Source organism: Bombina bombina, chromosome 6 (genome assembly GCF_027579735.1).
Source record: "Bombina bombina isolate aBomBom1 chromosome 6, aBomBom1.pri, whole genome shotgun sequence".
NCBI classification, from domain to species: domain Eukaryota; kingdom Metazoa; phylum Chordata; class Amphibia; order Anura; family Bombinatoridae; genus Bombina; species Bombina bombina.
Window position 1 is genome coordinate 361,179,269 of NC_069504.1, and position 16,731 is coordinate 361,195,999.

At 41.3% G+C, this 16,731-nt stretch overlaps 1 protein-coding gene across 1 annotated transcript in view; it reads left to right on the top strand.

The window, feature by feature from the left end:
* Window positions 1-16,731, top strand: part of FAF2 (Fas associated factor family member 2) — a 130,852-nt gene that overhangs the window by 73,190 nt on the left and 40,931 nt on the right. The window contains exons 8-9 of the mRNA XM_053717038.1: window positions 62-239; window positions 769-940. Coding sequence (XP_053573013.1) covers window positions 62-239; window positions 769-940 — 350 coding nt within the window. The remainder of the gene's footprint in view (window positions 1-61; window positions 240-768; window positions 941-16,731) is intronic.

A 16,731-nucleotide genomic window follows, 5' to 3' on the forward strand; every position in this document is an offset into this window, starting at 1 on the left:
GCACCACTGTCTTGTTGTTGCTTTCCTCTCTACATTGCTTTAATACGTTTTTGTTTTATAGTTTCCCAGGCTCTACGGGAAAACACTTATCCTTTCCTTGCGATAATCATGCTGAAGGATCGTAGAATGACTGTAGTGGGTAGGCTAGAGGGTCTTATCCAGCCCCAGGACCTAATTACCCAGCTGACCTTTATAATGGAAGCTAACCAGACCTACCTAGTATCAGAGAGACTGGAACGGTAAGTGAATATAATTTCCTTATGTCCTTTAATATGTACAGTTTTTTTTTTTTTTTGTGAATACAAAGAATTTTGTATGCTGAGGCGCACATGTGTGACTTTAGTGAGTATTTTCTTTGACTCAAGCGAGTCTACCGACATGAGTGTAGGCTGGAAGGTTCCAGGAAAGATGTACGGGTAGAAAAAAAAAATCACCTTTGTTTACTAGTCCTGATGGGAATGGTTATATTTTGGGTGTATATGCTTTTTAAACTGAATTGACACTGGACTAGTAACTAACTTTAAGACCTGTTATCTGCTCTTGTGTTACTGGACTGCAATAAACTCAAGTTCAGAGAATCCAGTGTATCTTTACATTAGTTTGTATATCTAGCATAATGCTTTGAGCTGTCTAGCATAGTTAGTTGTGGGTAGGATCTGGCACATACATTTTGCATGAACAGTGTTTATTAGTTGTTTGAACTAGAGTGCTTCATTGTTTAAAAAACAAAGTATGTTTCATAACACTGGTCCATTGTGTTGTCCTCAGAGAGGAGCGAAACCAAACACAAGTGCTGAGGCAGCAGCAGGATGAAGCATATCTGGCATCATTGCGTGCTGACCAAGAGAAGGAACGCAAGAAGAAAGAGAAACAGGAGCAGCAAAGAAGAGAGGAGGAGGAGGCTCAGCTCAAGCAGCTAGCAGAGGAGAGGAAGAAACTTGTATGTTAAGATTTAGCCCATGTATCATTTCTGTAAATCAGTATGTATATGTAGTATATGCACAAATGGTGTTAGCCATGTTATGTCCCCTAACAGAAGTGTAGTTTATCTTGAAAATATGCAAACTCTGTTACTGGAATTCAATGTGCTTAAATTTTTTTTTTTAAAACAAAGTATACAGTACATGCATATGTGCATCAATTACCAACAGCCAAATCTACACAATTTTTTTATTTTTTTTTATTTATTGTCAAGGGACATAAAACAAGTTGGAATAGAGACAAAATAATATAAGTACTTTAATTACTTTACCTGCAAATGTATACTGCAGTGCCTCACTATTAACCCTTTCTTTTTAGTTTCTGAATTGTAAAGCTCTAACTCCCACACAATTCCTTTTATGGCTGTATCTGTTTATTGTTCTTTTGGTAAAATGCAAAAGGGTAATAGCGATTATTTGCTGGGCATGCCTAGAAGCTGTGAACTCAGTTAAAATACAATGCATGTGTCTAAACACTGATAAGGGGGGTGGAGCACAGTGCTCCAGACAGCTTTGCTATGTAATTCATTTTGCTTATTTTTGATAATTATTTTAAAATACTTGCCAGCAATTTCTTAACATTTTTTTTATGCAAACTATTTTAAATTAATTAGCCCTTTTACGATATGCACAGATCTCAACCTGTTTTATAGCACTTTAAGAATAAAAAAAAAAAACGGCGAGCATAACTTAGCATCCCTCTTAGTCTCCCTTTTTACCGTTACTACCCTTTCTTAAAATGTTTTTTCTTTTTAATGACAAGATGAGTCCACGGATCATCTAATTACTATTGGGAATATCACTCCTGCCCAGCAGGAGGTGGCAAAGAGCACCACAGCAAAGCTGTTAAATATCACCTCCCTTCCCTCCCAGTCATTCTCTTTGCCTATGTTAAGAGCAAGGAGGTGGTAAAGTTAGATGTTAGAAAAGATTCTTCAATCAAGTGTTTATTATTTTTAAAGTAGTACAAGATTGTGCTGCTTTGTCGGGTGTAGCCGTAGTCCATATCAGTCTCTTCAGTAGAGCTGTGGTGGCTTTAGAGCAATGGGAACTTGTGGGACATAATTCTCACTGCGCCTCCCATATATTGATGCTGCCCTAACCCTGAAAACCTGAGGGATATTTACTCAGGACTTTCTTTTATTTCACAGGTCCATGTGAGGGAGAGGACCTCTCAAACCTGGGAACTGCCTTGCTGTCAGGCAGAATATGAGGTAAGTGCTGGCTTTATTTCTGGGGGTAAGAAAGACTCAAGAAAAAGGTTAGCACTTTATTTAAATGGGACAGACATTGTAATTAGCTCTTTATAGTGACATAGATTCTCCTAGGAGCATAGGAGACACTATGGGCAGCTTAGACGCAGGCACTGGGGCTGGTTTTAATAAGAGCGGTGGTTTCACATCTCCCGGCGGTTTTATAACTTATAATAGCCAACCGGGAGATTTCTTATTGCCACGCCCACGATGGGAGGTACTTCTGGAAGTGGCAAGTTATTGCGCGCCCTTTCTGTTCACTCCGCTCCATTGTAGATTGAAGTTGGACGTTTTTCCTGTCATACTACGCATCTCTGATAATAGATGCGTGTTTTACACCGGAGACCGACTGTTGCGACTGCTGCCAGGTTACGTGAAGAAATGGCTCCTGCTCAGAGGAGGTAGGCACCTCAGCAAAGTGTTGCTGAGGTGTTTCTTTCATGTAATTGGCAAGTGTCCATGAGCTAGTGACGTATGGGATATACAATCCTACCAGGAGGGGCAAAGTTTCCCAAACCTCAAAATGCCTATAAATACACCCCTCACCACACCCACAATTCAGTTTTTACAAACTGCCTCCTATGGAGGTGGTGAAGTAAGTTTGTGCTACGATTTCTACGTTGATATGCGCGTCTCAGCATTGTTGAAGCCCGATTCCTGTCAGAGTACAGCGAATGTCAGAGGGACGTGAAGGGAGTATCACTTATTGAATACGATGATTTCCCCAATGGGGGCCTTTTTCATAGGTTCTCTGTTATCGGTCGTAGAGATTCATCTCCTACCTCCCTTTTCAGATCGACGATATGCTCTCAATTTACCATTACCTCTACTGATAACTGTTTCAGTACTGGTTTGGCTATCTGCTATATGTGGATGGGTGTCTTTTGGTAAGTATGTTTTTTTATTACTTAAGGCACCCCAGCTATGGTTTGGAACTTTATGCATTTATATAAAGTTCTAAATATATGTATTGTACTTATATTTGCCATGAGTCAGGTTCATGTATTTCCTTCTGCAGACTGTCAGTTTCATATTTGGGGAAAATAAAATTTTTAAGAATTTTTTTTTCTTACCTGGGGTTTAGTCTCTTTTTCTAATTGACTACTTTTTTCTTGCAAATTACGGGCAGTATTAGGCCTGCGGGTGCGCCAAATGCTAAACTTTATTGCGTCATTTTTAGCGCAAGAATTATTTGGTGCGAAAAATACGTCCATGACGCAACTTCGTCATTTCCGGCGTCGTAGTTGACGCTGATGCCTTACACACGGTTGCGTCGTTGGTGACGCGAGTGTGTCATTTCCAGTTATCGTTGGCGCAAAAAGAAATTTCAGCTACGTTGTGCGTCATACTTGGCGCAAAACTTTTCCATTATTTTAATACCCCATTGATGTTTGCCTCTTGCCTTTTTTTTTTGTCAGAGGGCTATGCTATTTGCATTTTTTCCCATTCCTGAAACTGTCATATAAGGAAATTGATCATTTTGCTTTATATGTTTTTTTTCTTTTACATTTTGCAAGATATCTCAATCTGATCCTGCCTCAGAAGTATCTGCTGGAACTTTGCTGCCTGACATCGGTTCTACCAAAGCTAAGTGCATTTGTTGTAAGATTGTGGAAATTATTTCTCCGAATGTGATTTGTAATAGTTGTCATGATAAACTTTTACATGCAGATAGTGTGTCCTTCAGTAATAGTACATTGCCAGTTGTAGTTCCTTCAACTTCTAATGTACATGATATACCTATGAATTTTAAAGAATTTGTTACTGATTCTATTCAGAAAGCTTTGTCTGCATTTCCACCTTCTAATAAACGTAAAGGGTCTTTTAAAACTTCTCATTCAGTTGATGAAATTTCAAATGACCAACAACATAATAATTTATTCTCCTCTGATGAGGATCTATCTGATACAGAAGATCCTTCCTCAGACATTGACACTGACAAATCTACTTATTTATTTAAAATAGAGTATATGCATTCTTTATTAAAAGAAGTGTTAATTACTTTGGATATTGAGGTAACCAGTCCTCTTGACGTTCAGTCTAATAAACGTTTAAATGCTATTTTTAAACCTCCTGTGGTTTCTCCAGGGGTTTTTCCTATTCCTGAGGCTATTTCTGATATGATTTCTAAGGAATGGAATAAGCAAGGTACTTCTTTTATTCCTTCTTCAAGGTTTAAAAAATTGTATCCTTTACCAGCAAATTCTAAAGAGTTTTGGGAAAAAATCCCCAAAGTTGATGGGGCTATTTCTACTCTTGCTAAACGTACCACTATTCCTATGGAAGAGGGTACTTCCTTTAAGGATCCTTTAGATAGGAAGCTTGAATCTTATCTAAGGAAAGCCTATTTATATTCAGGTCATCTTCTCAGACCAGCAATTTCTTTGGCTGATGTTGCGGCTGCATCAACTTTCTGGTTGGAGAATTTAGAGCAACAAGAATTGCTTGCTGCAATATGCTAATCATTTTATTTGTGATGCCATTTTTTTATATTATCAAAATTGATGTTAGATCCATGTCTTTAGCTATTTTAGCTAGAAGAGCTTTGTGGCTTAAATCTTGGAATGCTGATATGACATCTAAGTCTAGATTACTATCTTTCTTTCCAAGGTAATAATTTATTTGGTTCTCAGCTGGATTCTATTAATTCAACTGTTACTGGGGGAAAGGGAGTTTTTCTGCCTCAGGATAAAAAAACCTAAGGGTAAATCTAAGGCTTCTAACCGTTTTTGTTCCTTTCGTCAGAATAAGCAACAAAAATCTAATCCTTCCCCCAAGGAATCTGTTTCCAATTGGAAGCCTTCCTCAAATTGGAATAAATCCAAGCCATTCAAGAAACCAAAGTCAGCCCCTAAATCCGCATGAAGGTGCGGCCCTCATTACAGCTCAGCTGGTAGGGGGCAGATTAAGGTTTTTCAAGGATTTTTGGATAAATTCTGTCAAAAATCAATGGATTCAGAGCATTGTCTCTCAAGGGTATCGAATAGGATTCAGAGTAAGACCTCCTGTGAGAAGGTTTTTTCTCTTACGTATCCCAGCAAATCCAGTAAAAGCTCATGCTTTCCTGAAGTGTGTTTCAGACCTGGAGTCTTCAGGGGTAATCATGCCAGTTCCTTTTCAGGAACAAGGTCTGGGTTTTTATTCAAATCTATTAATTGTCCTAAAGAAGGAAATTTCATTCAGGCCAGTTCTGGATCTGAAAATTTTGAATCGTTATGTACGAGTACCAGCTTTCAAGAAGATAAGGACTATTCTGCCTTTTGTTCAGCAAGGACATTATATGTCTACAATAGACTTGCAGGATGCATACCTTCATATTCCGATTCATCCAGAACATTATCAGTTCCTGAGATTCTCTTTTCTAGACAAACATTAGCAATTTGTTGCTCTTCCATTTGGCCTAGCAACAGCTCCAAGAATCTTTTCAAAAGTTCTTGGTGCCCTACTCTCTGTAATCAGAGAACAGGGTATTGCGGTGTTTCCTTATTTGGACGATATCTTGGTACTAGCTCAGTCTTTACGTTCTGCAGAATCTCACACGAATCAACTAGTGTTGTTTCTTCGAAAACATGGTTGGAGGATCAATTTACCAAAACGTTTCTTGATTCCTCAGACAAGGGTCACCTTTTTAGGTTTCCAGATAGATTCAGTGTCCATGACTCTGTCTCTAACAGACAAGAGACGCTTGAAATTGGTTGCAGCTTGTCGGCACCTTCAGTCTGTCATTCCCTTCAGTGGCTATGTGCATGGAAGTTTTAGGCCTCATGACTGCAGCATCAGAAGCGATTCCTTTTGCTCGTTTTCACATGAGACCTCTCCAGCTTTGTATGCTGAATCAATGGTGCAGGGATTATATAAAGATATCGCAATTAATATCCTTAAATCCCAATGTACGACGCTCTGATGTGGTGGTTAAGTCACACACACTTAGTTCAAGTGGCTTCTTTTGTTCGACCAACCTGGACTGTGATAACTACAGATGCAAGTCTTTCGGGTTGGGGAGCTGTTTGGGGATCTCTGACAGCACAAGGGGTTTGGGAATCTCAAGAGGCGAGATTACCAATCAATATTTTAGAACTCCATGCAATTTTCAGAGCTCTTCAGTTTTGGCCTCTGTTGAAGAGAGAACCGTTCATTTGCTTCCAGACAGACAATATCACAACTGTGGCATATGTCAATCATCAGAGTGGGACTCACAGTCCTCAAGCCATGAAAGAAGTATCTCTGATACTTTCTTGGGCGGAATCCAGCTCCTGTCTAATCTCTGCGGTGCATATCCCAGGTGTAGACAATTGGGAAGCGGATTATCTCAGTCGTCAGACTTTACATCCAGGAGAGTGGTCTCTCCATCCAGATGTGTTTTCTCAGATTGTTCAGATGTGGGGTCTTCCAGAGATAGATCTGATGGCCTCTCTCCTAAACAAGAAACTTCCCAGATACGTGTCCAGGTCCAGGGATGTTCAGGCGGAAGCAGTGGATGCGGTAACCATTCCATGGAATTATCATCCTGCTTACATCTTCCCGCCTCTAGTTCTTCTTCCAAGAGTGATTTCCAAAATCATCATGGAACAATAGTTTGTGTTGCTGGTGCAGATGTGGTGCTATGCAGATCTTGTTCGGATGTCCAGTTGCCAACCTTGGCCACTTCCGTTAAGGCTAGACCTACTGTCTCAAGGTCCATTTTTTTCCATCAGGATCTCAAATCATTAAATTTGAAGGTATGGAAATTGAACGCTTAGTACTAAGTCATAGAGGTTTCTCTGACTGTGATTAATAATGTTACAAGCGTGTTTGGAAGACTTACATTTCATGGTGTTCTTCCCATAAATTTTCTTGGCATTCTTTTAGAATTTCTAGAATTTTACAGTTTCTTCAGGATGGTTTGGACAAATCTCTGCTCTTTCGGTTTTATTTCACAGAAAGATTGGTAAACTTCCTGATATTCACCGTTTTGTACAGGCTTTAGTTCGAATTAAGCCTGTCATTAAATCAATTTCTCCTCCTTGGAGTCTCAATTTGGTTTTGAAGGTGTTACAGGCTCCTCCATTTGAGCCTATGCATTCTTTGGACATTAAACTACTTTCTTGGAAAGTGTTGTTCCTTTTGGCTATCTCTTCTGCTAGAAGAGTTTCTGAGCTATCTGCTCTTTCTATTGAATCTCCTTTTCTGATTTTTCATCAGGATAAGGCGGTTTTGCAGACTTCTTTTCAATTTTTACCTAAGGTTGTGAATTCTAACAACATTAGTAGAGAAATTGTTGTCCCTTCCTTGTGTCCTAATCCAAAGAATTCTTTGGAAAGATCTTTACATTCTTTGGATGTGGTAAGAGCTTATGTTGAAGCTACTAAAGATTTCAGAAAGACTTCTAGTCTATTCGTTTTATTTTCTGGTCCTAGGAAAGGTCAGAAAGCTTCTGCTATTTCCTTGGCTTCTTGGTTAAAGCTTTTGATTCGTCAAGCTTATTTGGAGTTGGGTAAGATCCCGCCTCAGAGAATTAAAGCTCATTCTACTAGGTCAGTCTCCACTTTGTAGTCTTTTAAGAATGAAGCTTCTGTTGATCAGATTTGCAAAGCAGCAACTTGGTCTTCTTTGCATACATTTACTAAATTCTACCCTTTTGATGTATTTGCTTCTTCGGAAGCAGTTTTTGGTAGAAAAGTTCTTCAGGCAGCTTTTTCAGTTTGATTCTTCTGCTGATGTTTTAAGTTTTTCTTATTAAAGAATACATTTATAATTTGGGTTGTGGATTATTTTTTCAGCGGAAAATGGCAGTATTTTATTTTTTATCCTTCCCTCTCTAGTGACTTGCGTGGAGTTCCACATCTTGGGTATTTTGATATCCCATACGTCACTAGCTCATGGACTCTTGCTAATTACATGAAAGAAAACATAATTTATGTAAGAACTTACCTGATAAATTAATTTCTTTCATATTGGCAAGAGTCCATGAGGCCCACCCTTTTTTGGTGGTTATGATTTCTTTCATGTAATTGGCAAGAGTCCATGAGCTAGTGACGTATGGGATATACATTCCTACCAGGAGGGGCAAAGTTTCCCAAACCTCAAAATACCTATAAATACACCCCCACCACACCCACAATTCAGTTTTATAAACTTTGCCTCCTATGGAGGTGGTGAAGTAAGTTTGTGCTAGATTTCTACGTTGATATGCGCTTCGTAGCATACTGAAGCCCGGTGTTCCTCTCAGAGTGCAGTGAATGACAGAGGGATGTGAAGGGAGTATTGCCTATTGAATGCAATGGTCATCCTAATGGGGATCTATTTCATAGGTTCTCTGTTTTTGGTCGTAGAGATTCATCTCCTACCTCCGTTTTCAGATCAACGATATACTCTTATATACCATTACCTCTGCTGATTCTCGTTTTCAGTACTGGTTTGGCTATCTGCTATATGTAGATGAGTGTCTTTTGGTAAGTATGTCTTATTTTTTTTATGACACTCTCAGCTATGGTTTGGCACTTTATATTTAAAGTTCTAAATATATGTTTCTCTTGTTAAGTGTAGTCAGTCCACGGGTCATCCATTACTTATGGAATATATCTCTTCCTAACAGGAAGCTGCAGGAGGATCACCCAAGCAGAGCTGCTATATAGCTCCTCCCCTCACATGTCATATTCAGTCATTCTCTTGCAGCCTAACTAAAGATAGGTCGCTGTGAGAGGTCTGTGGTGTTTTTTAACTTAGTTTATTTCTTCAATCAAAAGTTTGTTATTTTAAATGGCACCGGAGTGTGCTGTTTGTTCTCAGGCAGCATTAGAAGAAGAATCTGCCTTCGTTTTCTATGATCTTAGCAGACGTAACTAAGATCCACTGGCTGTTCTCATCTGAGGAGTGAGGTAACTTCAGAAAAGGGGAATAACATGCAGGGCCCCCCTGCAAACGAGGTATGTGCAGTAAATTATTTTTCTGAGGAATGGAATTGACTGAGAAAATACTGCTGATACCAATGTAACGTAAGTTCAGCCTTAAATGCAGTGATAGCGACTGGTATTAGGCTGATGAGTGTGTGTACACTGAATGTATTTTTCTAAGGAATGGAATTGACTCTGAAAATACTGTTAATACTGAAATAATGTATGAGCCTTAACTGCAGTAAAAGCGACTGGTAGCAGGCTTATTAATAACACTTCATAACTTTTAAAATGTATGTTCAAAACGTTTAATGGCATGTTAATCGTTTTTTGTGAGGTACTTGGTGATAAAACTTATTGGGGCATGATTTTTACCACATGGCCATCTTTGTTTTCTGCATAGAAACGGTTATCTGAGCTTCCCCACTGTTGTAATATGAGTGGGAGGGGCCTATTTTAGTGCTTTTTTGCGCAGTAAAAATTCAGTCACAATCTGTCTACTTCATCCTCCATGATCCAGATCGTCTCTGGAGAGCTCAGGGGTCTTCAAAATTCATTTTGAGGGAGGTAATCAGTCACAGCAGACCTGTGACAGTGTGTTTTGACTGTGTTAAAAACGTTAATTATTAAATTGTTATCCGTTTTTGGGTATTAAGGGGTTAATCATCCATTTGCTGGTGGGTGCAATCCTTTGCTAACTTAATACATTTACTGTGAAAAATTGGTTGCTATAACTATTTTGGTTCATTGTTATTTCAACTGTGACAGCTTTTTGTGCTTCTTAAAGGCACAGTAGCGTTTTTTATATTGCTTGTAATTTTTTTTAGAAAAGTATTTCCAAGCTTGCTAGTCTCATTGCTAGTCTGTTTAAACATGTCTGACTCAGATGTTCACTATGTTTAAAGGCCAATGTGGAGCCCAATAGAAATGTGTGTACTAATTGCATTGATGTTACTTTAAATAAAAGTCAATCTTTACATGTAAAGAAATTATCACCAGACAACGAGGGGGAAGTTATGCCGACTAACTCTCCTCACGTGTCAGTACTTTCGCCTCCCGCTCAGGAGGTGCGTGATTTTGTGGCGCCAAGTACATCAGGCCCTTACAAATCACTTTGCAAGACATGGCTACTGTTATGACAGAAGTATTATCTAAATTGCCAGAATTAAGAGACAAGCGCGATAGCTCTGGGTTAAGGACAGAGCGCGCGGATGAGGTGAGAGCCATGTCAGATACTGCGTCACAGTTTGCAGAACATGAAGACGGAGAGCTTCATTCTGTGGGTGACGGATCTGATCCAGGGAGACTGGATTCAGAGATTTCTAATTTTAAATTTAAGCTTGAGAACCTCCGCATATTGCTAGGGGAGGTATTAGCGGCTCTGAATGATTGTAACACGGTTGCAATTCCAGAAAAATTATGTAGGTTGGATAGATACTATGCGGTACCGGTGTGTACTGACGTGTTTCCTATACCTAAAAGGCTTACAGAGATTATTAGCAAGGAGTAGGATAGACCTGGTGTGCCTTTTCCCCTCCTCCCATATTTAGGAAAATGTTTCCTATAGACGCCACCACACAAAACTTATGGCAGACGGTCCCTAAGGTGGAGGGAGCAGATTCTACTTTAGCTAAGCGTACCACTATCCCGGTGGAGGATAGTTGTGCCTTTTCAGATCCAATGGATAAGAAATTAGAGGGTTACCTTAAGAAAATGTTTGTTCAACAAGGTTTTATCTTACAGCCCCTTGCATGCATTGCGCCTGTCACTGCTGCGGCGGCATTCTGGTTTGAGTCTCTGGAAGAGGCCATTCGCACAGCTCCATTGGATGAAATTATGAACAAGCTTAAAGCACTTAAGCTAGCTAACTCATTTGTTTCTGATGCCGTCGTACATTTAACCAAACTTACGGCTAAGAACTCCGGATTCGCCATCCAAGCGCGCAGAGCGCTATGGCTTAAATCCTGGTCAGCTGACGTGACTTCTAAATCTAAATTGCTTAATATTCCTTTCAAAGGGCAGACCTTATTCGGGCCCGGCTTGAAAGAAATTATAGCTGACATTACGGGAGGTAAGGGCCATGCTCTACCTCAGGACAGGGCCAAATCAAAGGCCAAACAGTCTAATTTTCGTGCCTTTCGTAACTTCAAGGCAGGAGCAGCATCAACTTCCTCCGCTCCAAAACAGGAAGGAGCTGTTGCTCATTACAGACAGGGCTGGAAAGTTAACCAGTCCTGGAACAAGGGCAAGCAGGCCAAGAAACCTGCTGCTGCCCCTAAGACAGCATGAAGAGAGGGCCCCTATCCGGAAACAGATCTAGTGGGGGGCAGACTTTCTCTCTTCGCCCAGGCTTGGGCAAGAGATGTCCAGGATCCCTGGGCGTTGGAGATCATATCTCAGGGATATCTCCTGGACTTCAAAACTTCTCCTCCACGAGGGAGATTTCATCTTTCAAGGTTATCAGCAAACCAAATAAAGAAAGAGGCGTTTCTACGCTGTGTACAAGACCTCTTACTAATGGGGGTGATCCACCCAGTTCCGCGGACGGAACACGGGCAAGGATTCTATTCAAATCTATTTGTGGTTCCCAAGAAAGAGGGAACCTTCAGACCAATCTTGGACTTAAAAATCCTAAACAAATTCCTAAGAGTTCCATCATTCAAAATGGAAACTATTCGAACCATCCTTCCCATGATCCAAGAGGGTCAGTACATGACCACAGTGGACTTAAAGGATGCCTACCTTCACATACCGATTCACAAGGATCATTATCGGTACCTAAGATTTGCTTTCCTAGACAGGCATTACCAGTTTGTAGCTCTTCCCTTCGGATTAGCTACGGCTCCAAGAATCTTTACAAAAGTTCTGTGCTCACTTCTGGCGGTACTAAGACCGCGAGGCATAGCGGTGACTCCGTACCTAGACGACATTCTGATACAAGCGTCAAGTTTTTAAACTGCCAAATCTCATACAGAGATAGGTCTGGCATTTCTGAGGTCGCATGGGTGGAAGGTGAACGTGGAAAAGAGTTCTCTATTACCACTTACAAGGGTTCCCTTTCTAGGGACTCTTATAGATTCTGTAGAGATGAAAATTTACCTGACGGAGGCCAGGTTATCAAAACTTCTAAATGCTTGTCGTGTCCTTCATTCCATTCCACACCCGTCAGTAGCTCAGTGCATGGAAGTAATCGGCTTAATGGTAGCGGCAATGGACATAGTACCATTTGCGCGCCTGCATCTCAGACCGCTGCAATTGTGCATGCTAAGTCAGTGGAATGGGGATTACTCAGATTTGTCCCCCCCTGCTAAATCTGGATCAAGAGACCAGAGATTCTCTTCTATGGTGGCTTTCTCGGCCACATCTGTCCAATGGGATGACCTTTCGCAGGCCAGATTGGACGATTGTAACAACAGACGCCAGCCTTCTAGGCTGGGGCGCAGTCTGGAACTCCCTGAAGGCTCAGGGACTATGGACTCAGGAGGAGAAACTCCTCCCAATAAATATTGTGGAATTAAGAGCAATATTCAATGCTCTCCTAGCTTGGCCTCAGGGTTCATCAGATTTCAGTCGGACAACATCACGACTGTGGCTTACATCAACCATCAAGGGGGAACCAGAAGTTCCCTAGCGATGTTGGAAGTCTCAAAGATAATTCGCTGGGCAGAGTCTCACTCTTGCCACCTGTCAGCGATTTACATCCCAGGCGTGGAGAACTGGGAGGCGGATTTTCTAAGTCGCCAGACTTTTCATCCGGGGGAGTGGGAACTTCATCCGGAGGTCTTTACTCAACTGATTCATCATTGGGGCAAACCAGATCTGGATCTCATGGCGTCTCGCCAGAACGCCAAGCTTCCTTGTTACGGATCCAGGTCCAGGGACCCGGGAGCGGTGCTGATAGATGCTCTGACAGCCCCTTGGGTCTTCAACATGGCTTATGTGTTTCCACCATTTCCGATGCTTCCTCGTTTGATTGCCAAGATCAAACAGGAGAGAGCTACGGTGGCCACGCAGGACCTGGTATGCAGACCTAGTGGACATGTCGTCCTGCCCACCGTGGTCTCTGCCTCTGAGACAGGACCTTCTAATTCAGGGTCCTTTCAACCATCCAAATCTAATTTCTCTGAGGCTGACTGCATGGAGATTGAACGCTTGATTCTATCAAAGCGTGGCTTCTCGGAGTCGGTTATTGATACCTTAATACAGGCTAGGAAGCCTGTTACCAGAAAAATTTACCATAAGATATGGCGTAAATATTTATATTGGTGCGAATCCAAGAGTTACTCATGGAGTAAGGTTAGGATTCCTAGGATTATTGTCTTTTCTACAAGAGGGTTTAGAAAAGGGCTTATCTGCTAGTTCGTTAAAGGGACAGATTTCTGCTCTGTCTATTCTTCTACACAAACGTCTGGCAGAAGTTCCAGACGTTCAGGCTTTTTGTCAGGCTTTAGCTAGGATTAAGCCTGTGTTTAAGACTGTTGCTCCGCCGTGGAGCTTAAACGTTCTTCAAGGCGTTCCATTTGAACCCCTTCATTCCATTGATATCGAGCTGTTATCCTGGAAGGTTCTGTTTTTGATGGCTATTTCCTCGGCTCGAAGAGTCTGAGTTATATGCCTTACATTGTGATTCTCCTTATCTGATTTTTCATTCAGACAAGGTAGTTCTGCGTACTAAACCTGGGTTCTTACCTAAGGTAGTTACTAACAGGAATATCAATCAAGAGATTGTTGTTCCATCACTGTGTCCTAACCCTTCTTCAAAGAAGGAACGACTTTTGCATAACCTGGACGTAGTCCGTGCCCTGAAGTTCTACTTGCAGGCAACTAAGGATTTTCGTCAAACTTCTTCCCTGTTTGTCGTTTACTCTGGACAGAGAAGAGGTCAAAAGGCTTCGGCTACCTCTCTCTCTTTTTGGCTTCGTAGCATAATACGTTTAGCCTATGAGACTGCTGGACAGCAGCCTCCTGAAAGGATTACAGCTCATTCTACTAGAGCTGTGGCTTCCACCTGGGCCTTTAAAAATGAGGCCTCTGTTGAACAGATTTGCAAGGCTGCAACTTGGTCTTCACTTCACACCTTTTCAAAATTTTACAAATTTGACACACTTGCTTCTTCAGAGGCTATTTTTGGGAGAAAGGTGCTTCAGGCAGTGGTTCCTTCTGTTTAAGGTTCCTGCCTTGTCCCTCCCTTCATCCGTGTACTTTAGCTTTGGTATTGGTATTCCATAAGTAATGGATGACCCGTGGACTGACTACACTTAACAAGAGAAAAACATAATTTATGCTTACCTGATAAATTTATTTCTCTTGTAGTGTAGTCAGTCCACGGCCTGCCCTGTCTTTAAGGCAGATCTAAATTTTAATTAAACTCCAGTCACCACTGCACCCTATGGTTTCTCCTTTCTCGTCTGGTTTTGGTCGAATGACTGAATATGACATGTGAGGGGAGGAGCTATATAGCAGCTCTGCTTGGGTGATCCTCTTGCAGCTTCCTGTTAGGAAGAGATATATTCCATAAGTAATGGATGACCCGTGGACTGACTACACGAGAAATAAATTTATCAGGTAAGCATAAATTATGTTTTTATACTTATATTTGCCATGATTCAGGTTAATCAGTATATTTCCTTCTTACAGACGGTCAGTTTAATTTTTGGGAAATGCATATGAATAAAAAATTTTCTTAGCTGAAATTTCTCGACTTGGTGTTGTCAGTCCACGGATTCATCCTTACTTGTGGGATATTCTCAATCCCTACAGGAAGTGGCAAAGAGAGCACACAGCAAAGCTGTCCATATAGCTCCCCTCAGGCTCCGCCCCCCCAGTCATTCTCTTTGCCACGCTAACAAGTAGCATCTCTACGGGAGGGTAAAGAGTTTGTGGTGTTAGATTTGTAGTTTTTATTTCTTCAATCAAGAGTTTTTTAAAATAGTGCCGGTTTGTACTATTTACTCTGAGGCAGAAAGTGATGAAGATTTCTGCTGAGAGGAAAAAGATTTTAGCATGTTGTAACTAAAATCCATTGCTGTTCCCACACAGGACTGTTGAGTACCGGAGAACTTAAGTTGGGGGGAACAGTTTGCAGGCTTAACTGCTTAAGGTATGCTCAGTTATTTTTTTCTAACAAGACCTGTTAATGCTAGAAGAAGGACAGAGATCCCCATGAGGGAAGGTAAGCCATTTTCTGAAACACAGTATAGAAGGATGGCTTAAGTTAAGGGCTTAAATACTGGTAGACACTGTGATGGGCTAAATCGATTATTTTATTGATGGAGGCCAAATTCATCAGATTTCAGTCGGACAACATCACGACTGTAGCGTACATCAATAATCAGGGAGGAACAAGGAGTTCCCAAGCGATGAAGGAAGTATCCAGTATCATCAAATGGGCGGAGGATCACTCCTGCCATCTATCTGCAATTCACATCCCAGGGGTAGACAACTGGGAGGCGGATTTTCTAAGTCGTCAGACTTTTCATCCGGGGGAGTGGGAACTCCACCCGGAGGTTTTTGTTCAGCTGACCCAGCTCTGGGGTATTCCAGAGATGGATCTGATGGCGTCCCGTCAGAACACCAAACTATCCCCTTTACGGTCCAGATCCAGGGATCCCAAGGCGGCATTGATAGATGCTTTAATAGCGCCATGGTCATTCAGTCTAGCTTATGTCTTTCCACCGTTTCCTCTTCTCCCTCGGCTAATAGCCAAAATCAAACAGGAGAAGGCTTCAGTAATCCTTATAGCGCCTGCGTGGCCACGCAGGACTTGGTATGCAGACCTAGTGGACATGTCATCGGTCCCACCATGGAAACTGCCATCGAGGCAGGATCTTCTAATTCAAGGTCCTTTCAAGCATCCAAATCTAGTTTCTCTGCAACTAACTGCTTGGAGATTGAACGCTTAATCCTAGCTAAGCGTGTTTTCTCTGAATCAGTTATAGACACTTTGATACAGGCCAGAAAGCCTGTCACAAGGAAAATTTACCATAAGATATGGCGGAAATAACTTAGTTGGTGTGAATCCAAGATTCCAAGGATACTGGCTTTTCTCCAAGAAGGATTGGAGAAAGGTCTGTCAGCCAGTTCCTTAAAGGAACAGATATCTGCTCTGTCTATTCTGTTACATAAGCGCCTGGCAGCTGTACCAGACGTTCAGGTGTTTGCACGGGCCCTTGTTAGAATTAAGCCTGTTTACAAGCCTGTGGCTCCTCCTTGGAGTCTAAATTTGGTTCTTTCAGTTCTTCAAGGGGTTCCGTTTGAACCTTTACATTCCATAGATATTAAGTTATTATCTTGGAAAGTTTTGTTTTTAGTAGCCATTTCTTCTGCTCGAAGAGTCTCTGAATTGTCTGCTTTGCAGTGTGATTCACCCTATCTGGTGTTCCATGCAGATAAGGTTGTTTTGCGTACTAAACCTGGTTTTCTTCCTAAAGTGGTTTCTAATAAGAATATTAACCAGGAAATTATTGTTCCTTCTCTGAGCCCTAATCCAGTTTCTAGGAAGGAACGACTTTTACACAATCTTGACGTGGTTCGGGCTTTAAAATTCTATTTAAACGCAACTAAAGATTTCAGACAAACATCATCCTTGTTTGTTGTCTATTCTGGTAAGAGGAGAGGTCAGAAAGC